The 26,179-nt window shown below is 44.1% G+C and overlaps 1 protein-coding gene across 1 annotated transcript; it reads right to left on the bottom strand.

The window, feature by feature from the left end:
* Positions 1-12,368: 12,368 nt before the first annotated feature.
* LOC133900540 (dirigent protein 22-like) lies at positions 12,369-13,195 on the bottom strand. The gene has a single exon (XM_062341713.1). The coding sequence runs from the start codon at positions 13,130-13,132 to the stop codon at positions 12,596-12,598; it is 537 nt and encodes a 178-aa protein (XP_062197697.1). The 5' UTR covers positions 13,133-13,195; the 3' UTR covers positions 12,369-12,595.
* Positions 13,196-26,179: the final 12,984 nt, after the last annotated feature.

The raw sequence follows: 26,179 nt of genomic DNA, 5'->3' as shown, positions 1-26,179 counted from the left end.
GTTAGATACATCTCACTGTCATCCTGAATCAAATGATTATCGAAATACTGGTGATGTGGACTAAACGAAATTTTCACTGCAGTGTTTATTATAAACAGATGATATTTAAGAAACTGACACGGCCTTGGACACAGATTTCTTTTTCTTATTTTAAGTTAAATATAGTAAGATAAATCATTATGAAACATTATCCTCATGTAACCAATGCAAAAAAATTCATTGCAGAAGGCAAGTAATCTAAAACATTATACATTTAGTAAGAAAAGGAGTACCTTGTAAATTTAGTCCAATAGTAAATTATTGGAGCTCTGTTATAAAAAAAATGACTTTTTTTTGGCAGTTTGGCACATAAACTTATAATGCACTTGAGCTATTTTCCTGTTGCGGTTGTACTACAACTGAATATCTTTTGCTTGGTTCAAAGTTTATATCATTTTTTTTACGCGAACAAGGGTGGGGGAGCTTGAATCAAGATCCCCTGATTTTAACTTCACCGTGACTTTGTCACTGATGTGTGAACCTGATCTCACGTTTCAGTGATGAGCAGTGAAGTCAGGGAATCCTTATCCGGGGGAGCTTCCCTGCCTTAAAAAATAAGGTCTTGCATGGTTCTTACAAACGTGCAGTGGTGTAATCACGCCATTTGGTTACATTATCACGGTCCGTTTTCTTATGGAAACGAGAGGCCCAAATGGTCCGGAGTGAGAGAGCAACTTGGGCATTCGCCTGTCCCCTCTAGAAACATTACCATTTATCATTCCCAGTAAATATACCTTTTCTATCCAGTTTAATGACGATCCTGGCAAAAATGTGCATATATGAATGCCTTATGCTAACTCCTTTCTCTATTGCGTGCCTCTACTGTTTCAGTTCTAACTTGATGCAAATGTCTACCAATAGTTCACTTGCCCTATTGCGTGACTACATTGTTTCTTTATCGTGCAATTAGTACTTGCTCACCAAAAGTCTGTAAAAGCACCTGCTCACAGAAGGGTGATTGTTACTTCTTTGCTGAACTAGAGTTAAAGATAACTGCACTTTAAACTTGGAATTTAGCTATATTTGTCAAAGTTGTGGTACTCCATTGATATACAGGTAGGTTGTCCATGTAGTAGCTAGATATTGTTTTGCCTGTGCAGCTAGCACTTTACAGGGGTTCGTTGGGAGTTGGGAGTTGGGACTTCTTGATTAATAAGGAGTTTTAGTCGATTAATATTTTCTTTATTGAAATAGGAGTGGAGGCCCCTACTGCAAAATTTTGTAAATGAAAAATGAGAGCAAATATTTACAGGTTGAGTTGTAGACTCAAAAAGGAGACCCTAGGTGTCCATGTAAAGAGTATAGGGTCCCTCACCGGGATGACCCGCAATGTTCACTCCAGCTGAGACGATATGGCCAGCACAGAGTTACCGTATCCCGTCCTGCAAATATTAATTGTTGCGGGACGGGCTCACAGACGTGATACGGGGAGCGGCAGGCACGCGTGGGAAACCTGCGACAGGACAGGGCAGGTCAGGCGCGACAAACGGGGGTGCGACCGATGGACGGGACGAGTGTCGTAGGGACCCAGGATTTTAAAGCTACTTTTGCAACTAGTTTCACCCTTTGACAAACTAGATGCCACACACGGTTTTAAGACCAAACCAAATATAGCTATATGTATGTTAGGATCAAATTACATATATGTAGTGACGTCATAAGTGCAATAACAAAACAAAATCTATTATTACAATATTTAACTTTATTACATCAATGACCTCAAGGGTCTAAAAGAAAACACACAGTAGCGGTAGAATTGCAGGGTGTCAAACACTCCATAGGCATCGACCGAAAAGCTCACACGCCTTGAACATAGCATCATCCTCAGGGTACTCCACAAAATCCTCATCTTCTGAGCAGCGACATGATGTGGGGAGAGAGCAAGAGTGAGTATATGGAATATTCAGAAAGTGTGAAAAAGTATGACATATGATCCATTATCAATATTAGCTTAACTTAGGGGTTTATTTGTATAAATATCATTTTAGTAGTAAAACAGTTATAAAAATAACATACTTACTATGTGAAAGAATCTCTAAAACTCAAATCAAGGTTCCAATCACCTTGATCCACAACTGATGTTTCATCCACCTCTATCCAAAACCAACCTCGAATTACAGCTCCCACCATTGCGATCCACCAAAACTAAACCAAAACCACCTAACTAATCATGTGAGGGTCCATGTCACTCATGCCCGTGAGCACAACTGATATATCAATTTTCACTCTGCAGAGGTTGTACACTTCACTCGCAAGTCATAATCCACTATTTTACCGACACTAATCGTTACCTTACACACTTCTTATGGTGTGCGCCGAGAGACCACTACGGGGCCTTTTCAAAGAGTCTCCCAACATGAAATCGCCCATTGAAGTTTCACCACCGTGAGAGTAACCCTTCACTCCAGAAGTCCCCTCTTATGCCTGGTAGTCCTGGGAAGTAACCCTTCATTTCCTACACATCCATTAGCTCATGCACTACTAGGAGAGTATCTAGTTACTTGGCCAAGCTGTATCCATATAAGCCTCGTGGTTGTGCTATTGTCATTGGTGGTTACTCCACGAACTGGTCCTTAAACATGGTCCGGGAAAGACCACCACCAACCAATCAATAGGGTAATCACCAATATAGTCATCAAAAGTTAACAATGCTTGAAACACATCCACATGCCAACCATCTTACCAACACCTACCCAGATCTTAAGTTCCACATGTCTATGCACTTTACCAAATTACCCTCATGTTCCATACATCATTAGTCAAGGTTATTATCACCTACAATACCTATATGTAAGCAAAACTAAGCATTTCTATCCATAACATGAAAACAACACTAAGGCTATAAGGAATATCGAGGAACAACTAGTAAACCCTAACAATATGTCAACTACACATATTCAACAAGCATGTACTTTATAAAACAAAAATGTTATACAAATAGACGCAATATGGTCAAGGACGCTTGCCTTCTCTGAATTGTTGCACGGGGTCCTCAAACTCTTATTCTACGGCTCTTGGACGAACTCATCTACACATGAAGAGAACAAAAACACTAATAAAATACACCAAACAATGATAAAACAGTTTGTAAATTCTATGGTTGGCTAGGTTATGATTTTAGAAAAATTTGAGAGCAAGAATCACCCACAACAGAGCTAAAATGTGAAAGATATGGCTATTTGAAAATATAAAAGGATGAAAAGGAAACAATTATTTTATCTAGGATTTAAACTAATTTATTATGGGTAAAAACGATTTACTTATAATTTCATAGAATTAAATTATAGCATAAAACTAATTAAAAAGCTTAATAAGAATTTAAATAGTTTATTTGCAGTTATAGGAATTAAAAAGATTTTAAAAACATACTTATATGAATTAAAACATATTATAATAAATTATTTTGCTAAGGAAAACCTAAATATAACACTAACCGAATTATTATAGATTTTCTAAAATTATTCTATTAAGGAAACCATTTATTCTATATATTTTGGCATTATTTAATAATTAACCTAATTAAAATGGAAATAAAAACATATTAAAAAAATTATTACACTAAGAAAAACATTTTAATGATTTATCAAATTTAGTAAATAATTTATCAAATTTTTCCTAATAAGCAAACCTTATTTTCGAAATTATGGATTTTCTTGGATTATTTTTTAAAGGAAAAGGCTGATTTATTGCACTAAGCTGATGTCATCGCGCTGACTGGACTTAACCAGTGTTGAGTAGTGGCCACGTCGGACACAAACACTTGCGTTGCATGCTGACGTGGCAAGACTAATTCGGCTAAAGGCAATCTCGTTTGATGTCGAGGTGGGTGTCGCGATGGCTTCTGGAGGTATGGCACGACGAGATGTGGCCAAAGGTGTCGATGCGCGTTAGCGATCATGATCCGGCGATAGATAGTCAACTAGATTGCCACGGGAAGCCTCCTTGTATCCTTGCGACTCAGTGGAGACTCTTGGCAGTGTCGGAGCGATGTGGGTTGTGAAGATCGGGTTTGATAGAGCTCCTCACCGGCAATGAAGAAGACAAGCTCTCAGGCAACTATGCTCGAAGGGGATTCGGATTTGAATAGAGGGAGGGAGAAAGGAAAGAGGAAAATCCTGAGGAAGGAGATGTCGATGATAGGTGGGTCTCGCATGGCAACGATGCTGAGAGCGGGAAAACGTGCTGTTACACCAGACCCACTTCCTCTTTGAGGATCTGTTTCCAAGCTTTGCAGAGTGTCCAAATCGAGCAACAAGCAATTATCAAAACTTCTATGAAAATATGTGATCCAAGTGGGCGACGAGCCAACGACCTTCAGTCAATATATCAAAAAAGGAAATGGAAAGATCTCAATTCCAGCCCAAGAAATGTCGGCAACTACGACTGAAGAAACATTGGAAGAGAAGGTGAGACCTAGTTTCTTCTTGGGAGCCTGGGCAAAGAACACATGTATAATCATTCTTTCTGGCATAGCATGTTGCGAGTGTTGAGCCGGTCCCGCAAAACCAACGAAAAGAAGAACTTATGCTTGCTTCGGCAGCAGGATTTTCATAGCCTTTTGAAAGAAGGATTAGCAGCACAAGTCCCTAAATTGGCTAGATAAGCACACTTAGTAGAGAACACATCACTGCCCCATAAGCAAGACCAATTGAATAAATCACTAAGAATAACAAAGAATAAATCACTACCATGGCCATCTAGCTGTCCCAATGGGATGTTCTTCTGCTTTGAAGGAGCAATACATGTTTTGCTATCATGCAATTGTGTATGTTCTAAAAGATATGGTATCAAATTCGAAGCACTGAATCTTGGGGCCTCTTTTAGTTAAATCCTGGTGCGCGTGCGCCAACAGCTCAAATCAGATGCACTGACACACCAACCTAAACTCCAGAAAACAATTTATTGCATGCGAGCTTACATGCAATCCCTCAGCTCTTGGTTGCGTAGGCAAACAAGAAACATCAATCTGAGCTGGCCTTCCTTTTATTAATCCTAGCTGCTGTACATGGTGGGTCCCATGTTGATCCCTGTGGCACCAAGCACCAACATGCACTACATTGCCTTTTGCCTCCTAATTAAACTACCTAGCTGCTAGCACTTAGTATTCCTAGCGCTAAGGAGTGCCTAGATATTCGAGCACCCATATGAGGCTTCGAATGGCTGCTCCAGGCTACCGGTTGCATTTGAGATTTTGAGTTACATGTCATAAATCTAAAACTCTGTTCGGCAAAAGTCAACAACGATAATATAAATAGGTCCATCACAGTGATATTAACTCTGCACCTTATAGGCTATAGGCTTCAGTCATGCAACACGTTGCCTCGACAGTTCCGTGCCTCGATAAAAGCCCACAACGATAGCATAAATAAATCCATCACAGTGACACTAACTCCGCACTTTGTAGGCTATAGGCCTCGGTCGCGCGATGCTGCCTCAATGGCCCCATGTCTCCGTAAAAATCCATGACGATGGTATAAATAAACCTATCATATTGGGACTAGCTCAGCACCCCATAGGCTGTAGGCCTCGGTCATGCGACGCATTGCCTCGACGGTCCCATGCATCGGCAAAAAGCCCATGATGATTGCATAAATAATCCCATCATAGTGGCTAGCTCCGCACCTCATAGGCTATAGGTCTCGGTCGCGCGACACACTACCTTGACGGCTCCAGCCTCAGTGTAAAAACATAAGCCCATCACCATGGCAATAACGCCTCAATGACCCTAAGGCTCAGTGGACACCTCGACGGCTCTGATCTTGGTGTAAAAATAAAAAACCCACCCCCATGGCAATAATGCCACAATGGCCTTAGGCCTCGACAGACACCTCGATGGCTCTAAAATTGGTGTAAAAATAAAAAAGCACACCAGCGGCATTCATGGCACTGATAAGATATTCCCTTGGCCCACTCGTGACCGAAAGATGTGAGAGGGTTGGGGAATGACGCTCCACGCGATACACACTACACATACCATGCGAGACGCGCCCTCCGCTCGTGTGCGGCCGAAAAATGCGAGGGGGGCCAGGGAGTCAGGAAGTCAAAATAGCGGGCACTATGCAACGATGAAACATGTTGCACGCTAGGCCAGCAAATAATGGTTCAAAACTTTAATTCTTATAAAGAGTCAAATGGTTTGGCTACTCCTGCACAAGTTGTGGGATCTCGCTGAACTCTTCTACCACTGAGTGGGTCGCGAACTGCCTCCCTCTGCCTTACCGTCGACTGCGCCTCCGGTCACCGTCGCGAGGCTCCAGATGGCTCTGCCTTTGTCGAGCCTCACCACATCTACTGTCGAGGGGGTAGTGGATTGCCTCCCTCAACCTCACCGTCGACTCTATCTTCGGCCACCGTCCCGAGGCTCTAGACGGCCCTGCCTCCATTGAGCGTCGCCGTGTCTACCACTGAGGCGGTCATGAACTAGTTCCCTCCACCTTGCTGTCGCCTGCGCCTCCAGTCTCTGCCATGGGGCTCTGAATGGACTTGCCTTCGTCGAGCCTCGTCGCATCACCGTCGAGGGTGTCACGATCTGCCTCCCTCAACCTCGCTGTCGACTTCACCTCCGGCCACCACCGCGGGGCTCCAGACATCCCTACCTTCGTTGAGCCTCACCACATCTATTGCTGAGGGGGTCGCGAACTGCCTCTGCTTCGCAGTCATCTGTGCCTCCAGCCTCCACCACGGGGCTTCGGATAGCATTGCCTCTATCGAGCCTCGCCGCCTCTACAATCAAGGGGGTCACGAACTGCTACTCTTCGTCTCATCGTCGACTCCGTCTCCAGCCACCGCTACGACACTCCGGACGGCCCTGCCTCCGTTGAGCCTCGTCATGTCTACCTCTGAGGAGATTGCATATTGTCTCCCTCAGCCTCGCCATCGCCTGTGCCTCCGACCTCTGTCGTGGGGCTCCAAATAGTCCTGCCTCCATCGAGCATCACCGCATTTATCACTGAGAGGGTCATGAACTACCTCTCTTAGCCCTACCTCTGTTGAGCCTCAACGTGTCTACCACTGAAGGGGTCGCAGACTGCCTCCCTCAGCCTCGCCGTCGACTTCGCGTCCGACCATCATCGTGGGGCTCTAGACAGTCCTGTCTCCATGGAGCCTCGCTGCGACTACCGCTGAGGGGGTCATAGACTGCCTTCCTTAGCCTCGCAGTCGACTCCACCTCTGGCCACTGTCACGGGGATCTAGACAACCTTGCCTCCATTAAGCCTCGCCTTGTCCACCACTGAGAGGGTCACAAACTGCCTCCCTCAGCATCACCGCTGACTTCGCTTTCGGCCACTACTGCTGGGCTCCGAACAACCTTGCCTTCGTCGAGTCTCACCGCATCTACCTCTAAGGGGGTCGCGAACTGCCTCCCTCAACCTCGCTGTCGACTCCACCTCCAGCCACCGCCACGAGGCTCCCAACGACCCTGCCTCCCTCAAGCCTCACCGTGTCTACCACTGAGGGGATCGTGGCCTCCCTCAGCCTCACCGTCGACTTCACCTCTGGCCACCACTGTGGGGCTTCAGAAGGCCCTACCTCCATTGAGCCTCACCGCGTCTACTGCTAAGGGGGTAACGGATTGCCTCCCTCAGCCTCGCCATCGCTTTTGACTCTGGCCTCTACTACGGGGCTACGGACGGCTCTGCCTTCATTGGGCCTCGCCATGTCTACTGCTAAGCTGACCATGAACTGTCTCTCTCAGCCTTGCCGTCGACTCTGCCTCCAGCCACCACTGTGGAGCTTCAGACAGCCCTGCCTCCATCGAGTCTCATTGTGCCTACCGCTGAGGGGGTCGCGAATTGCCTCCCTTAGCATTGTCGTTGACTCCGCCTCCAGCCACCGCCTCAGGGCTCCAGATGGTCTTGCCTCTATCGAGCCTCGCCGCGTATATCACTAAGGAGGTTGCAGACTGGCTCCCTCAACCTCGTCGTCGACTTTGCTTCTGGCCACCATCGCGAAGCTCCGGGTGGTCATACCTCGATCGAGCCTTGCCGCATCTACCGCTAAGGGGGTCGCGAACTGCCTTCCTCAACACCGTCGACTCCGCCTTCGGCTACCACCGTGGGGCTTCAGGCAGCCCTGCCTCCGTCGAGCCCCACATCAGTAATGCTTTGGGTGGTGCAACTCCGTCGAGCTACATTACCGTTGTCCCCGGTGTGTGACTCCGTCGAGCTCTCACTCTCTGCTCCTGGCCCAAGATGTCCACGGTGCAATGATGAAAAGCCACCCAAGATATCCTGACTTTGAAGGGGCTAGAGCTAATTCTCTATGCATCCGCTACCCCTCATAACCTTAGAACCAGCAGATGAGGGGATGCTGTTGGGGAAAATGTCCTAGGCCATGGGTACTCCGATGGTGTATGTCAGTACACAAATGCTACTATAATTACCAAATAGGTATAGCCCATGTAAAAGAAGCAAATGACCAACAATAGCCTCAAATGTACACAGTTGTAACATAATTTTAGGGATAAGATGATAATTTTCCCTACCCCTCCTCTGTATAAAATAAGCTCCCAAGGGGCAAGAAGGGAGGCTGGAGTCTCTGAGGATTCATCCCACAACGCGCTTTTGACTTCTTCCTCTTCTCTTGGCTCTCAGTTCATCTCCAAGCTTGAGCCACCTCCAGAAGAATGAGCTCTCATCACCCTCTGTCCGAGCACGTTGAACAATATGCGTGATCTTCTTTACAAACACTATGTGAAAAAAAGTCAAAAGTGACATGTCATAATCGTTATAGGTGATGGGTGCCGCACCCGTCACCCCAAACACATCACTGATGACTAGTCATAAGTGACGGGTAAGGATCCATCACCAATAAAATCATTAGTGACAGATCAAAACTTAACCTGCCACTTATTAAGGTCATAAGTGACGGGTCGTAACTGTGATCCATCACTTATTACAAGTCATAAGTGACGGGTCACAGTTATGACCTATCACTTATAACTGATTTATGTTTTCACATTTTTTTGACAGAATAAAGTCAAAAAAAATATTATTTCACCTGAGCCATCCCAACACATGCCTATCACCACTGGCCACGGGTCACTTCTATTTTTTCAGCACTATTTTCTGTCTTTGCGGTAAGCGGGAATCGAACCCACCACTTCCCCTCGTGCGTGCATGTTACCACCTCAGCTATCGTGTGTTTGTGATAAACATCGGATATTTATCCTTTTATCTTCTTTGCTGAAGGTCATAAGTGATGGGTCACAGTTGATTATAGGTGACGGGTCGTAATCTTGAGCCATCACTAATGACTGATTTTTTTATTTTACATATAAAATTTGTATTAATATTTACATATAAAATATGTATTAATATTTACATATAAAATTCGATAGGTGACTGGTTATAATTTACCTATAAAATTGTATTAATATTTTATAAATTTCTGAATATCTCATACAAACGATCGCAATTTGATAGGTGCTCCAGAGTGCATCCGGTAAACGGGCATAACTTTTGCATACAAACTCGGATTTCGAATTTTTTGACTCTACGGACATCTACAGAAAAAGTTACATTCGTTTCTCTCTGACTTTGTCAGGTTCAGTGATTTTTTGAGGCCAAAGATGGCTTGAAAGATTGAGTTCTCATCCCTTGAAGTTTTTGTACCATTTTCGCAATGCGCGTTTGTGTCCATAGCCGCCTCCCCTTACATCAAACTTGAGCATAAATTATATATATTTCCTATTCTAATGTTGCTTAGGTGATAAAAAATAAGAAAAAATAAAGAAAATAAAAAATATTAGTGAACTAAGTATCTATGACTATAATCATTAGTGACGGGTCACAACATGACCTGTCACTGATGTCAGGTCATAAGTGATGGGTCACAACTTAATCCGTCACTAATAAGTAACAAGGTGATCCGTCACTTATTACTTGTCATAAGTGACGGGTCAAATTGTGACCCGTTACTTATTACTTGTCATAAGTAACAAGTCACATTGCATCACTCATAAGTTGTGATCTGACATAAGGGAGGATCATATTATGATCCGTCATTAATTTTATATCTTTTTTGTCTGTTTTTCACGTAGTGAGACTTATCCTTGGCTGCATCATTAATCTCAAAATCTTACATATCTTACTTTAATTTATGCTGTTGTCCTGACGTATCTGATGGTATCTTCGTTACAAACTTGTACAGCATTGTCTGACGCATCTCAAGATTTCGTTACAAACTTATACTTGCCTGCAGGGACAAGTAATGCCAGTCTTGTGTATTGTGTTGACATATCTGATGGTCTGATGCCTCTTTAATTGCTCTATTACTTAAGCTTAGGTAAAAGCATTCATGTACAGCATGAAGACTGAAATGCAAGCGGACGGATATAGAGTCTTGGCAAGATCGCTCAGTGGTGCTAAGCCCGTCGGGACTCGAACCCTAGACGTCGTATATTCCTCATCAAATAGCCTCCGTAAAGGCTCTGGGAAGGGGCCTGGTTAAAAAAAAAAAAGACCGATATGCATATTTCAGCAGGAAGCCTTTTCTAACATTGTCTGATCTGAAGGTTGGCGTTTCGATTCATATGTGCAACCTTTTTGTGATTTGTGAACGACTGGGTCGCATCAAGATTCACTTGTACAATTTTTTTCTCCCTGAATTAGAATTTAGATGATGTTAGGATGTTGGGATATCAATTATCGACTGTGGCATCGCCCTCTGACATGAAGTCGACTGTCCAGGAAAGATTTGATATTGGCCCATTCTGTTGTGACTTGGGCGCGCAAACATAAATTTCCAGATAAGATCGGTTTGATCTATCATATTGCACAAGATAGACCAAGCAGGAAGTGACCGATTCCGGTTTGTGATACCAATGGTGAATCGTCCACTTGATCACAATGAAGGATCAGTATTGGATTAGTGTCCCTGCAATTCTTATGCAGGGGGACGAATGGTCAGGGTTTAGCTGAGGACCAAGAGATAGCTAAAATTCCGAAATACCTTCTTTAGTTTCAGACTTTCAGTAGCAGCAACTTGAGCTTATAGTTTATCAGGCAATTCCCAAATAATATAAAAAGATGCAAGATTAGACTTTCTCGGAATAATGTTGGTTAAGACATGAGTTTATTTATTTGTGTTTAGCAACTCAATATTACATTTTTGTATATGGTTGGAACTAAAACATGAAAATTGGCTGAACACGTTTGCCCCCATATTGGAAGCATCCCCTAGACCTCTATGAAGAAGTAGCATGTCAATGCCATGCTGGAGCAGGCAGTATCATTTTGTACCACTTCATCTGATCACAACATAGTGGGCTGGCAGAAGCACACTCATGGATAAAAGTAGAAGCTAGTGCGTCATTTTTTAAATTATCAACAATTCAACATAATGTTGATCAGATTTTGTGAACCTTCTTTCCTGAAAAGAAGAGTTCTGAACCCTTTCGTGGATGTAGGTCGTGCACACTTCTTACAATTACTTCCACATATGTACGGTTCTTCAAAGAATAATGTTTAACACTCACCACCTAGGCAGTACTGATATGGATATGTGTATCGGTATCGGACCGATACGGATATAGGGATACACTATTTTTTTAAAGGAAACCCAATATACGAATACATTTTACTATTTTAAAAAAACAATAATAAGTTATTCCTATATTCTACTCCAAGCCTCCAACTCCAAGGCTCCAACTTGTATCTAGCTAGACCTGACCACTAGCTAATACCTAATAGACTGGCTCGCGGTGGTGGCCTGGGCTTCACTATCATCCTTATGTCATTGGGGTTGGGCAAGCCGGTGTGGGAGGTTGCTTCGACGATATGCACAACCCCAAACACCATCTCACATCCACCGCCCCCACAGTGCTACCTGTCTGCCGCTATCCGCACATGGTCACTCAGTCATCGACGGTAAAAAATCAAAAGAATGGGGATGGGAAGAAAGAGGGAGGAAAAGGGGGAGTCAGAGAGGAGAGGAACTCACCGCCGGCGCTACGGCACGTGTTGCGACAGGCGAGATGGAGGTATGGGAGATGCGGTTGGGAGTGGGAGATGCGACTAGGAGATGCAATATCATTAAGTTATGCACCTAGGAGATATGACAGGGCCAGACTAGACTAGGTCGTATCCTAAATGTATTGTATCCAAGGAGTATATGAATTTTCAATATTTATTTTTATTCAGATACTCGGTGGATATGTATCTATCGAGTATCCGGTGCATATCGGTATCAAATACGATATCTGATACGGATACGTGGACATTGAGAAGTATCGGTGTTTCAGAGCTCACCACTCTTTGCATAATCAGGGTATGCTCGTAACTTTCAAACCTGAACTAGCAGGAGCTAAGATATACGAAATTCTAGAATACAAGAACAAAAATCAAATTTCATATATTAAAGAAGTACATTTTCCATCATACTGCATAGCTCGCGCATCAAGCTGAAAAGAAAAGGTTGACGAAAAGAAAAAGCAAACACTCTGTGAAGAACAATCGTGCTTAAAGCACTTCTAGACTCTTTTATTTTTCTAAAGCTTATCGCTGCTTCTGCCTATGGCCACAGGCCACAGCCGCGCATGCAAGCATTTCCATTGCTAGTGCATAACGTAGACATCGTACTCGACCGTGGCGTCGCCGGTGCGGAAGTCGAACCAGTGGGTGCGCAGCAGCGCGTAGCCGCGGGCGAAGCGGAAGGCGCCGGTGCCGCCGACGACGGGCAGCTCGCGGACGGCGTCGAGCGGGCAGTTCTTGCCGAGCAACGCGAGCGTGCTGCCGTTGTAGGCGCCCGCCGTGAACACGAGGTTCATGGCCTGCAGGAAGCCGATCTTGGCCTGGTCGGACCCCATGTACAGGCCCTGGGCGCGGCCCACCGGCGGGGACCCGGCGTCGGGCCCCTCGGTCAGGAGATCGTCCATGACGTTCACCATCCCGAACATGGACTGCGACGACGCGTCCGGCGGGCCCACCACCCGCACCGCCGTCGGCGACTTGCCGCTCACCGTGTCGTGGAAGTAGAAGTGGAGGTGCGTCGGGGTGGCCTCGGTGAGCCGGCTAGCCGTGGGTCCATGTCGTAGCTGGGCCTCGGCCACAACCAGCACAAGGAAGAGCAGAAGCAACACTCCCTTGCCCATATTTGAGCTGTGAGGTGTCGTAGTGTGCGAGTGAGACTTCGTACTAGAATGTGCTAGTCACTTCCAGGCTCATGAGCTATTTATAGCGGGATGGAGTGTTCCAGGCGTTTTAAAAAATTGGCGACACGTGTAAGGTGGCGATTGGGTCTCTCCAAAGTGACAAGTGGCAGGGCCGCAATGCTTTGCTTGGCCGATCGTGAAAGGAACCTGGGGAGCAAAATGCAGAGGAGCAGATCGCAATGGCGAATGTGAATCGCTTGTGGTGTCAGAGGAAAGATTGTGACTTGAGTGGATGCTCAGTGCCCTTGTCCTTTTTTTAACCGGGGTACTCGGTAGTGCTCTTGTCAGTGGAGAGCAAAGAAGGGGGGAAGGCACTTGTGGCATGTTCACCACCTGAGCATACATAATTTTTTTATGATCAGAGGGCAGTGTTACCTGAATATAGATATGGATGTTAGAATTTGATTTGAATTTAGATATTTGATTTGGTAAAAAAATTGATCACAAAATATAACTTGAAATCTGACATGCGTATCGGAATCGACTCGGATTTAGAGTATTTGATTCGGCAAAAAAATTATGCATGAGTGTTGAGGTAATAGGTAGTACTATGCGATGTCGGATTATCCTCTGGTTAAAATTCTAGCGGACGATTGTGATTAGTCGCTACCCTTGCACGTACTCGCTCTCAAAAGATCGATCGAAGGATTAAAATTTTCCATGGAATGGAATGTACACAAATTAAGTCACTGAGCGACCACGGTGGTTCAGCCAGTTTAGAGGATCTTTCGGTTCCTAGATAAGATAGGCTACACGTCCAATGTTGAATCGGCTCCTAGCGGATCGTGTGCTTGGCTTCTACGCACAGCAACCCGCTGAGCTGAAGGGATCTCCATGTCTCCTGCAAGGCATCGATGCCACGCCAGCAGGAGGCACAATGCAAGCTGGCGAGACCACCATACACTGTCGCCTCTTTTCCGACTTTTTAGCCACCCCGCGAATATAAAATTCAGTGTAGTTTTTAGGGTCATACGTGTCAGTGACAGTAAAAACAAACAAGATTTTACATGGTGTTGTTTCCAAGAGGTCTTACCTGATGTCTATTTTACTATGGAATGCAAGCTGGCTAGACCACCATACACTGTCGCCTCTTTTGTGAATTTTTTAGCCACCCCGTGAATATAAAATTCAGTGTAGTTTCTATGGTCATACATATCAGTGACAGTAAAAACAAACAAGATTTTACATGGTGTTGTTTCCAAGAGGTCTTATCTGATGTCTAATTTACTATGGAATTGAGGCATAGGAAAGCATTCATGTGATTTTTCCCCCTTGCTAAACCTATTCTAAAGATCATGGTGGTTCACCCAATTGTTACAGGATCTTTCGGTTCGTAGACCAAGCTAGGCTATAGAAAGCTGATCAGCAGATGTTAGACTTCATTGATCCTTAGTACAACACGATAGCTAGCCTCAGATATGAACACCTAAAGATCAATGCATAATTAGGTGATATACCGAGTTATAGATGCTCTTTTATGCCAGAAAGACCTTCGTCTGCTTAATGTAGGCGTGCATGTCGATGTTGATGTAGATGTTCAGTGACTCGGCGTTGTCGGGGTGATCTCCGGCACAGATGACCGGCGGTCGGCATTGGCCTTGAAGCCACTGCACGAGCTAACCTTGATCTGTAGGTTTTGGGGCTAATTCTTCTTAATTGCGTTTTTCTTACTCTATCGGGAGGACGAGGTAGCCCCTTCTTATAGCTCGGGGTGACCTAGAACCAAGCCAACGAGTCAGGATCGTGGCTGACCGATCACAGCCTCTCGGTCAACTATGGTCCTATTTTTGGGATGGCGGTTAGCCGAGATCAAACCTAACATTCTCCTACTTGATCAAAAGACTAACATCATAAGCTCCATACTCAATAGAACAGCACACTAAGATACAATGTTACAACAGTTGATAATAGCACCACTGAACCGTAACATCTATAGTGTAGTACTCTATCTCGATAGGATATACACTTATATTCATTTGGGGGATGGCTTAAACACTTATGGTCATTTTGTGCAATTTTGCAGTTTGTTTTCATTTATCATCATGTGCACTTTGAAAATGTGAAATCAAACTTTGTAGTTTTTAGAATCAAAGTTTGAGATCTCAATTTGTCTCAGAAGTATAGGATGACAATAAGTCTTATACCGGCACTAATTTTGAGACAAGCCTTTAGTAGGGAATTATTAAGCTAAACATGATGCATAACACTTCTATGCTGAACATAATACTTAATTCTTATAGGTCGAACAATAGTAATTTTGATTCTGGATTATATCTTTCACATCGTCATGTTTTTGACAACACTACTTGACAAGTTTCTACTCGAAATAAAATTGCACTCTTGCATAATAAATTCCGGGATAGAATTTTAAGCCAAAAGAAAATTTTCTTATTCTTAAACCACAACAGACTATTGTGGATATTTTTATTATTATATCTAATAGTCTTATAACATGCCACAAAGTCAGCTTGCATCATTAATGATGCCATAAGATATTGATTAGAGCCATTCCACAATTTGGCTCCCTCCGCAAGGGTAAATATTTGATTTAAGGTGGATTTCTTAATATCAACACACCTTGCATAATTAGTGCCTGAATAATCCATAACTTTATGGTTATCAGACTTCTTATATGTGAGCATATGATCATTAGCGTCAAGCTGTATTTATAGTAGTTTTTTAGTGGTCCAGTCCTTGATGAATATCTGCTAAGTTTTCCAGTTACATCAATTAATGAGGGCACATATGAATCTAAAGTATACATAATATTCATGATAGCGATATCGTAAGAAAAACTTTTATTACCCTCAATAATCAGAGTAAACTCCTTTAATATTGGACCTATCTTGGTGAATTTTAATAGTCAAAATATGAGAGGCCTCACCAAGACAATCTTAATATCCAGAAGAAAAGGAATCTTCGGGTCTTAAACATTAATGTCCCTATTGTTGATAGTCAATAAGACATCATCTATATAAATATCTAAGAGGTTAAACTTATTTCCACTGAACTTAATGTAGTCTTAAGGTTAAAACTTTAGGTATCTATACATAATTCTTACATTATTCAAAAACTCCATAATCAACTGGAGGAAAAACTTTTAGAGATGAAGGGTTTAAGGTCTTTCAGACTTTCGGTACTGGAATATAACCTGATTGTCCTCAAGTATAGTTTACCCTGCCTCAGAGCTCCTACCAGAATCGATAACTCTACAAACCAGTGGTATGACTTAGGAAAAATAATGATAGGAAGTTTGACAATTCCACTAGTGCAACTTATCTCTGGGATACCAACTAAATATATGTATGATTATCTTTAATCCTTCTATATACATAATGGAGTAAGAAAAATATTCATGGGGTTTATATCTCACATAATGAAGTATTTCCTTTCTTAATAAGATGTTCCATTCTCCCTCTCGAAATATGGTATAAGAATCAATGCCACAATTTCGATGAACTCTAAGTGAAGTCAATAGAGTTGGCAACATGTTTGTAACATAAGAAAATTACTTCTTATAATGAGGACATAAACTTCATTATTAGGATAGAAGATTAAAACATAATTTAATACTAATGGAAAACTTCCAACAGCTTCAAACATTAGCCTCCTATCCCTTCTCTAAGGCTTCGCCTTAAAATATTTTGTATTCCTAAGGTAATGTTGGCAGCGTTAATATAGTCTTTTTATCTTAGTATATCGCCAATTTTTCTTATGAATGCACTAATTTAGGACACAGTCATATTTCACTTCTCATTCTTCGTTGTCATCGTAGAAAAGAATGACGTAATGAAGTGGATTAGAAAGACTCCAATAATTCTTTATGTCTGAGCTCATTATATTTTGAGCACTCTTATAATCAGTGTACTGGTAAGAACTTTTGACAAACTTTATAATACTTTTCCTTATTACCAGATAATCATAATTTAAACAGAGGATTGCTCCCCCAGATCCTAAATTTTATGATCATAAGGGACATTTGCTTGACTTGCTCCCACTAGTCTTTAGCAAACTACAAATTTATTTAATTTACATAAATGCCTTAATCGTTAATGGCTTCTCTAATGGGAGCTAATCATTATCATTATGTTTGTGTGCATAATCAATATACATAACCTCAAGAATAATATAGTAATAAATTACTCAATTCCTTATTAGAGTACTTGAAACAGTGAAAGAACTTATAGTAGAATTGATAATAGGGACATATCACTGATCATTATTTTAATATCCACAAAAGCTATAAATAATTGTCTGTCATGAAATTAACCATGCGCTGGTCAGATTAATAACATGCTGATGATAAACTTTAATAATTCTAATTCGCTCCACCGTTGGGCAGAAACAAAGAAGAAACTTGAGGAAAGAATCAACAGTCTAACTTCGTATTACCTTTTGGCAGAAAACGAAAAATAATTGGATTCACTAATGAAAATGATAAATGATCACAAACAACGTTGGTCAGTATGTAACAATGAGCCTTAATCAACATGAAATCTCTAACAAAAACTTCTCGTTAATTCTATTTTGATCAGAGAAACTATGAGAATGACACATGACTACAATCAACATTGGTCAGAATGTAATTGTGTATCATGACATAACCCCAAATATCATCAAATCTCTAATTAAGACTTCTTAATTATAGACAACTTAATTCTTTAGAAAATACATAACTAGCATCGACATTTGTCGGATAATAACATGTGCCATGAAGTAATCCCAAGAACAACATTACATAATCAATAACTTATTAGAGTGACTTAATTATTATATAATCGTGATCATAAATACTTAAGACAAAATAAATCTGTAACTTAATTAATCTAAGAATTAATTAAATGGCACGTGACCATAAACAACGTTGGTCAATATACAGCCGCAAGCCATAAATTTAATCATAATCATAAAACACATTAAGTCTTAAAGAAAAATATATAAATTAGATGCCAACTTATTCATCCGATCAAAATTAATGAGCATTGAACATTACTTAATTGCGGAAGCATAAAGCTTAATCAAAATATCATACTAAATTGGAAACATGGGAAAAACTTAATCTCATAATTTAGGATAAAATTAAAGCATAAGAAAATTCTTGATACCATAAAATGAGTTAATTGAATATCTCAAGGGAAACATAATAATTGATCTCATCTTAACTTATCTTCGGAATGCACTTAACATTATTTTATTGCCTAGTTGAGAAATATCTCAAAGGCCACCTAAATCTTAAGCCCAAAAATGAGCCCATTAATTGTGCAGTGCACAGGGATATAAACATTTCATTAGTGGGTAATATACACATTAGGAATTCCAGTGCATAAAAGAGCAAAGCATTAATAATTCACTAGACAAATCATTTAAATAAAAAAGCATAAACCTGAAAACGGCCCAGGCTGCTGAAGGCCTTTTCGGCCCCAAACATGTGCGCAGCTGACCCAACATAATTCGCATGCATTAGCGCGGCCCGAAAACGCCAGCGGTGGCCCAAAAGAACACCGGAAACGGCCCAGCCGGCCTCCACGCGTGCGCCAGATCTCGTCTGTCCGATCCGATCCAACAGCGCGTCGCTCTTCTCGCCAGATCAAAACTCACGGCCGACGGCTTCAGTCCTAACCCTAACTCATTTTCCTTTGACTCCTCTGAGAGAAATCATGGCGGCCGAGAGCTAAGGACTGTTAGCCGCGCATGCGAGTGCTCCGGCGAGGCTTCCCCATCGGCGAAAGAGTGAGAGAGCGAGATGAGTGAAGCATCCATGAGCGGGAGAGAGAGCGGCAATGCCAAAGTAGTGAAACGGCACTTTCGTGGATCTGCTCACTGGGGCACGCACGCGGCTCCATCGAGCCCTTCCGCGGTGGCATCCGAGAGGATGGAGGTGTGTGCGGCAATAAAAAAGGAGGACACATAAGCCGTGACCTAGGCATCCGCACATGACCAAAGGCGTGAGATGCTCCGCGACTGCTCCAACGACGACGAGAACAACAATATGAACACGAACACGTAAGTAGCCGCTCCTCTCTTCATAAATCTAGCGCTTGATTATGCTTTTGGTGGTCAGGATTCTTGATTTGAGAAAATTTTGGGGTTGGATTTTGGGGAAGATTGGGGAATTTCTTAGGGCTTTCGTTAGGATTTCTTGATTTTCCCCAAGTCCCCTCCTTCTTTATGCTATCTAAGCCTCAAAAACATCAAATCGAGTTCAAAAGTTACATGGACCGAAACATATGAGCTCTAATCCGAGCTTAATTACCCAAAACCCGAACCCAAAAGCACAACATCACACATAAACATGAATACACGTGCATAATCATGAACTAATTGAGCCCAACTCACATTAATTGAACCTAGACTTGATCATATAGGTCATTGAGCCGAGGCTAATTGGGCTAAAAATATTAATCCGAAACATAAAACATAACAATTAGGGATGAACAGACGCATGATCACCATTAACCGGAGCTTAAGGTTCATGATTAGGTTAGATTGGCTTTAATACCAAATGTTAGACTTAATCGATCCTTAGTACAACACGATAGCTAGCCTTAGACATGAATACCTAAAGATCAATGCATAATTAGGTGACATACCCGGTTGTAGATGCCCTTAAGACCTTCGCCTGCTTGATGCAGTCGTGCATGTCAATGTTGATGTAGATGTTCAGTGACTCGGCATTGTCAGGGTGATCGCCAGCACAGATGACCGGCGGTTGGCATTGGCCTTCAAGCCACTGCCCGAGCCAATCTTGATCTGTAGGTTTTGAGGCTAATTCTTCTTAATTGTGTTTTTCTTACTCTATCGTGAGGATGAGGTAGCCCCTTCTTATAGTTCGGGGTGGACTGGAACCAAGCCAACGAGTTAGGATCGTGCCTGATCGATCACAGCCTCTCAGTCAAATGTGGCTCTATTTTTGGTGGCGGTTAGCCAAGATCATACCTAACAGCAGATACCTGTGTAATTGTCGATGTGTTGTGCTAGGGCAGCACCAGCCGAGCTGAGTGGATGCATCAGCTCCATGTCCCCTACAAGGTTGCAGAGCATCGATGCCATGGCGCTATGCCACCAACCAGCTGGAGGCAAGAGCAAAGCAGAAGTGATACATTGCTGGAGCCATCCACTGGCCGGTGTCGCAATTGCCGTGAATCATGCAACGGTCTAAAACAAAGAGAAACACCCTGCAATCACCAAAGGACTGGATCATCAAAAAAGGGCACTGCCCTTCTAATAACACCTGCAATCCTTAGCCAACCACCAAACCATGTGAACATTTGGGTGTTTCAGGTTTGATCGATCTTAGGAGAACTTAGTCCGTAGTTCTTTCTTCAAAATTCCATCACACTTTTTTTGTTGAGAAACTCCAGATTAATACATAGACGCATGCACACCATCATAACACTATACGTACGCATTCAAGCAACACCTATTGAAAATCGAAGATACAAAATTACTACAAATAACTCGCTGTCAACGGGCACATTGCCTACACTAAAAGAAGATTTCATCTTAAGGAGACACGTAAGGAGCAATTCTGGAATTTAATCTAGATATGAGAGCACAACTATCTCCTCTGACCACCAAAGCCAAGGCTGGGTCTCTAACTTCGTCACACCTTAGAAGTGTAAGAAGAACCACATGACACCAATTATTCCCATTCGAAGGAAATACGAGATATCACATTCCCAGCATCTCGCCAAGAGGAGAAACTCGTCCTCGTGCGCGGCGGCGCCGAGATCGAGCTCAAGTACAACCTGACGTACTACCGCGACGATGACGAGAAGACCACCGGGTGGGTCATGCACGAGTACCAGATCACCAAGCCGCTGCCTCTGCCGCTCCCCGGCGCTGTGCTCTCGCGCGTCAGGGCCAAGAAGGAGCTCCGAAAGCAGCAGCAGCAGATGGCCGCCGCCGGCCAGCAGGTTGTCCAGGACCCACAACAGCCGGGCCCGAGCAACTACCTCGTCAACGGTCATGTCATCGTGGCGAGCGATGGCGAGGGATCAAGCAGGCGCGCAGGCCGACTTGCCCACCAATGCGATAATAGCGGCGGTGTCACACGAGAGAGATGGGCCAGCTACTACACGGAATTGCTCAACGCCGAGGAGGACGGCTACTACGTCGACGACAGCAACTACTTGAACGAGGACATCAACCACTACTTCAACGAAGGCTACGGCAACGTCGGTGATTATTTCATCGTCGAAGACTACAATAACTACGTACAAGGCCGACGACGGCAATGGAGGTTCAAAAGCAAGCAATGCTAGCTAGAACAGTGTACACTAGACGTCCTACCCACGCGCTGTTCGTCTCAAGAAGTTGACAGTTCTTATTTGTGTGAATTATCTTTTTTTAAACGAACGGATAGGAGAATTGTCTATTGTATTAAAAAGAGAGGTGAAAGCCTAGAATGGCAAGGTAAAAAAGGAGGCCGTGGCCAAAACGCATGGTTACTCTCCCTAATAAGACGCCCTAAGCGTGCGCGCCGTGCTCCAGCTAAAATCCACGCTCTCCCCTCTTCCTTAATTTTCTGTACAAGAATGTGCACCGACAACCCTCTGTGTTAAAAAATGCGCACATTTCTCTCCTTCCATACCTCCCAGCACACAAGAATAATGGGGCTTCACAGGCCGCGCTTGGGCATGCCCGTTGCTTGAGCTCTGGCGGTCCACCACTGATGAGAGGTTTCACTGGGCTCCCACTCTTGTGGTTTAACTGACAGTTGCGAGATCCAGGCTGCTATGAGTTCCCAAATTCTCTTGGTGTATCTACACTCTACAAGGAGGTGATGTAACGTTTCCGACGAGCATCTGCAAAGCGAGCAGTGAGTATTGTTGGTCCTTCCTCTCGCCACAAGCCTATGTGATGTCCACAACCGGTTTTGAACTGCCAGCCAGGTAAAAAATTTGCATCGCGGCGGTGCCCATGTCTTCCAAATCAAGAGATCGTAGTTTGTGTCCATGGCTCCAAAGAGTTAGGCCTTGTAAGCCAAGCTTGCCGTATACTCGCCATGTTCCGAGAATTTCCATGTAATATTGTCCGGGGTGTCTGGTTGGAGTTGAATTTGCTGCACAGTCGTCCATAGCTTTACCAGCTCCACAATATGCCGGCCCGTTAGATTCGCTTGGAAATTGAGGTCGGAGATCCAAGCGTTGTTATGCAGGGCCATCTTGATTGTTCTGCTTTTTGTCTTGGATAAATAAAAAACCAGGGGTGCCACGTCCTTGGGTGTTTGCCCCTGCAACCATGCTGAGTGCCAAAAGGACGCCCTATCGCCACTTCTGATCGATAGAATGGTGAAGGCTGTGAAGAGGCGTCTCAGTGCCTACCCAATGTTTGGTCCATTTTCCATTCTTGTCACAGCCATGTAGTCGCAAGGCTCTTGCGAAACTCCCCAGGTGAAGACTGCCTAGCCCACCCTTGTTGCTCGGGCGGCAAACCCGCCTCTAGTTAACTTTGCACTTGCCGCTAGTGAGCGCCTCATACCCGACCATGAAAGTTGTTTTCGCTTGCTGTCAATTGCTTTGAGCACTTGCTTTGGAGCTGTAGGGCCATGAGGAAATATATTGGCTGTGATGTGAGAACCGACTTAACCAAGGCTAGACAACCTGAGGGGTTGAGTAGACACCCTTCCCACCCTGCAAAGCTGATGGTCGCTTTGTCCACTAGGGGTTGGAAATCGATAGGCTTCAACAGTGTGGTGTTGAGTGGTAGGCCTAGATATTTGATGGGGAAGCATGACCTGGTTGCTGGCAAACCATCTAGGATGTAGTCGAGGTCTATCAAGTCGCACCTGATTGGCACCACCAACAATTTCTAGAAATTTGTCTTTAACCCCATGGCGTCCCAAAGTGGTTCAGAATGTCTACCAGGGCAGATTTTTTTAGGAGCAATAAACAATGCTGCATCATCAACATACATCGATGTTCTCATACTGGCTGCTCGGCCTTGTAGAGGGCTTAGGAGTCCCATCTTCGTTGCCAAATCAAGAATGCGTTGTAGCAGATTGATGGCCAATACGAAGAGGAGCAGGGATAGCAGGTTGCCCTGGCGAAGCCCATGGCCGTGCACGATGGGCTCATTTGGAACTCTGTTTAGGAGTATGTGCGAGCAGGATGTTGATAAGAGCAAGGAGATCCAGTCTCTCCATTTCGGAGGGAAGCCCAGCCGGTGCATGAGAGTGAGAAGGTACTCCCATCGGATAGAGTCAAAAGCTTTGGAGATGTCTAGTTTAAGAAGGAGCATTGGGGTTTTGTTGCGGTGAAAATGTTGTGCCGTGTTCCTTACCAACATATAGTTATCATGTATGCTTCTTTGCTTGATGAAGGTGCTTTGACATGAGGAGATGAGGGAGTTCATGTGTGGGGCTAGTCTTAGTGCAAGGAGCTTGGCAATTATTTTTGCAATGAAGTGGATTGAACTTATGGGCCTGAAGTCAGTGATTTTATCCTCTCCCTCCTTTTTTGGCAATAGCACAATAGTTGCAGAGTTTAGTAGTTGCATGTTTGGGCAGCGCAGGTTCCAGAAGGCGTTAACTGTTTGTACCACATCGTGCTTGATGACAGTCCAACATGTCTTGAAGAAGACCCCAGTGAAGCCATCCGTACCAGGGGCCTTCTCGGAAGGCATTTGACTGATAACATGTTGTATCTCTTCCTCTGTAAAGGGAGCATCTAAGGACTGTAGGTTGGCAGCGGGTAAGTTGAGGGCCTCCCAGTTCAAGTCAGTTATGTGTGTCGTAGGATGGCTCATTAGTCGCGAAAAATGCTCTTGGGCCACCGCTGCTTTGTCTTTGCGGGTGACTACCCACCCCTGTCCTTTCTGCAATATTTGGATGTGGGGTTTCCTTCTCCTTGCATTTACCTTGAGGTGAAAAAACTTTGTGTTAGCGTCCCCCTCTTTTAGATTTGTGATTCTTGAATCTTGCCGTTTACGCGCTCTTTCTATCACTGAAAGGCCCATAATTCTTCGTTTGAGCTGGACACGTAGGTAATTTTCTACCGTAGTGAGTGGCCTATATTCTTGTGCTGTGTCAAGCCTTAAAATGACGTCGAGAGCAATATGAAGTTGTAGTTTTGTGTCTAAAATGATGGTTTTGCTCCATGCTCTTAGCTCTTGGGCCTTGCGATGGAATTTTTGGTACAAAATGTAGAAAGGTTCATGGTGCTCCACATTTTTGTTCCATGTGGCCATGACTATATCCATAAAACCCAGAATTTTGACCCATAAGTTTTCGAACTTGAATGATTTTGGGCACCGTGGACCACTTTGATTGGATAGCAGGAGTGGACAATGGTCGGATAACGAAGTGGAGAGGGCATGGAGGATGAGATTATCAAAGGTGGAATCTCATTCCACATTACATAAGGCTCTGTCTAGCTTGACAAGGGTAGGGTCACTGCGCTCGTTGCTCCAGGTAAATTTGCAATTTTGTAGATGAACCTCGCACAAGTCGTAGTCATTCAGAGCCACGCGGAAATGTCCCATTAGGCTATGGTTAAGGTTCATGTTGTTTTTGTCATTGGCGCTATAGATGAGATTGAAGTCCCCCATTATGAGCCAACTCTGCCCAGCTGCTGGCCTGATGGATCTGAGCTCTTACAAGAAAGCTAGTTTGATAATGTCCCTCGCTGGTCCATATACCGTAGTAAGAAGGAAGCTCGTGGAGCATTCTCGTATCATGACACTCGCCGAAATATGGAACTCCCCAGTGGAAATGTTTTGAACATCAACATGGTTGTCATCCCATAGCATCAAGATGCCTCCACGTGTGCTGATGGACAACTTTTGGGCAAACTTGTTGAGGCGGTATCCCCCAGATAGAATGCAGTGGTAGCATCAACATCTTGTAATTTTGTTTCCTAGAGACATGCTATGTGGCACGTTGTAGTGGTGAGGGTCTCATATACTGTATCGTGACGTGCCATTTCATTTAGTCCGCGTACATTCGAGCAAGCAATGTCTAGGTTCGGGCCTATCATGGAGAACTGGTGAGAGCGCAGGAAGCATGGCGTGGCTGATGCTAGCGCCATTGTGGCGATGTGAGCCGTGCCTTTCACCACCACTTGGACATCACTGGGTTGGCATGCACAGAGTGATAATTGGCACACCTCCATGTTTTGGGAGTGTTGTAGCATACATGCAAGTTCTGGTAGCAGCCATTGTTGGCTTTACATAGTACAACCAAAACGAAGATGAAGTTCTGAAATTTGAAATAAACCATGGTAACAGGGAGCACTCCGACAGCTTGCATTGGTCCTAAAACTTGCAGCTGTTATGCCACTACTGCGATCTCCTGTGCCAGCTCAATGTCGCCTTCTCCTACCAATTCTGGTATAGTGTTGTCCATGGTAGCAACAACTTCATCGTCTACCTGGAAAATTACCATCAGTGTCGCAATCACTCGCAATCACCTCCGGTGGCAAGGGGCCATTGAACTTGGCCACATACTCCTATAGTGCAACATCAATGGGGGCTTGGTCATCCTGGAGAAGGCCAAGCTTGCGGCATAAGTTGTGGTTAGCTCTATGCATCAGTGCCATCGGGGGCTAATTGGCTAGGTGTGCGCTACGATGTATCGAGGTCTAGTCATGGACGTGATGCCTACGCTGGCGCCTTGTTGCAGGGGTAGGCGATGACTATTGCACATGCACCAGTGGTGGATTGTCCAGCACTGGGTGCAGCGGGGTGGAGAAGAGCTCCACCACCAATGGCGTTGTCGCTGGCTGCACACCCCCCTAAGCTATTGCATCAGAGGCAGCCTCAGGGCTGGCTGGAGCCTCCAGTGGATCCTCCGCCCTGGCCACAACATCTTGGTCGAGCGGCACCGAGGCTGCTAGGGAACTACTGACCACTTCGGGCATTACCAGTGTCGAGTTAGCCACGTCGGTGGCAAGCCCAGTCATCATAGGGCCCACCATTGGTGGTAGGGGTTGATCCGTCTGCACATGCACGTCAGTGGCTGCTGTGAGCTCTAGAAGGCGCAGAGCA

Source organism: Phragmites australis, chromosome 19 (assembly GCF_958298935.1).
Source record: "Phragmites australis chromosome 19, lpPhrAust1.1, whole genome shotgun sequence".
Lineage (NCBI taxonomy): Eukaryota > Viridiplantae > Streptophyta > Magnoliopsida > Poales > Poaceae > Phragmites > Phragmites australis.
The sequence above is the reverse complement of the archived record's forward strand: the minus strand, read 5'-3'. Positions and strand labels throughout refer to the sequence as shown.

Bases quoted from the DNA above. Each gene is read 5' to 3' on its own strand.
- LOC133900540 (XM_062341713.1), bottom strand. From the start codon at position 13,132: ATGGGCAAGGGAGTGTTGCTTCTGCTCTTCCTTGTGCTGGTTGTGGCC.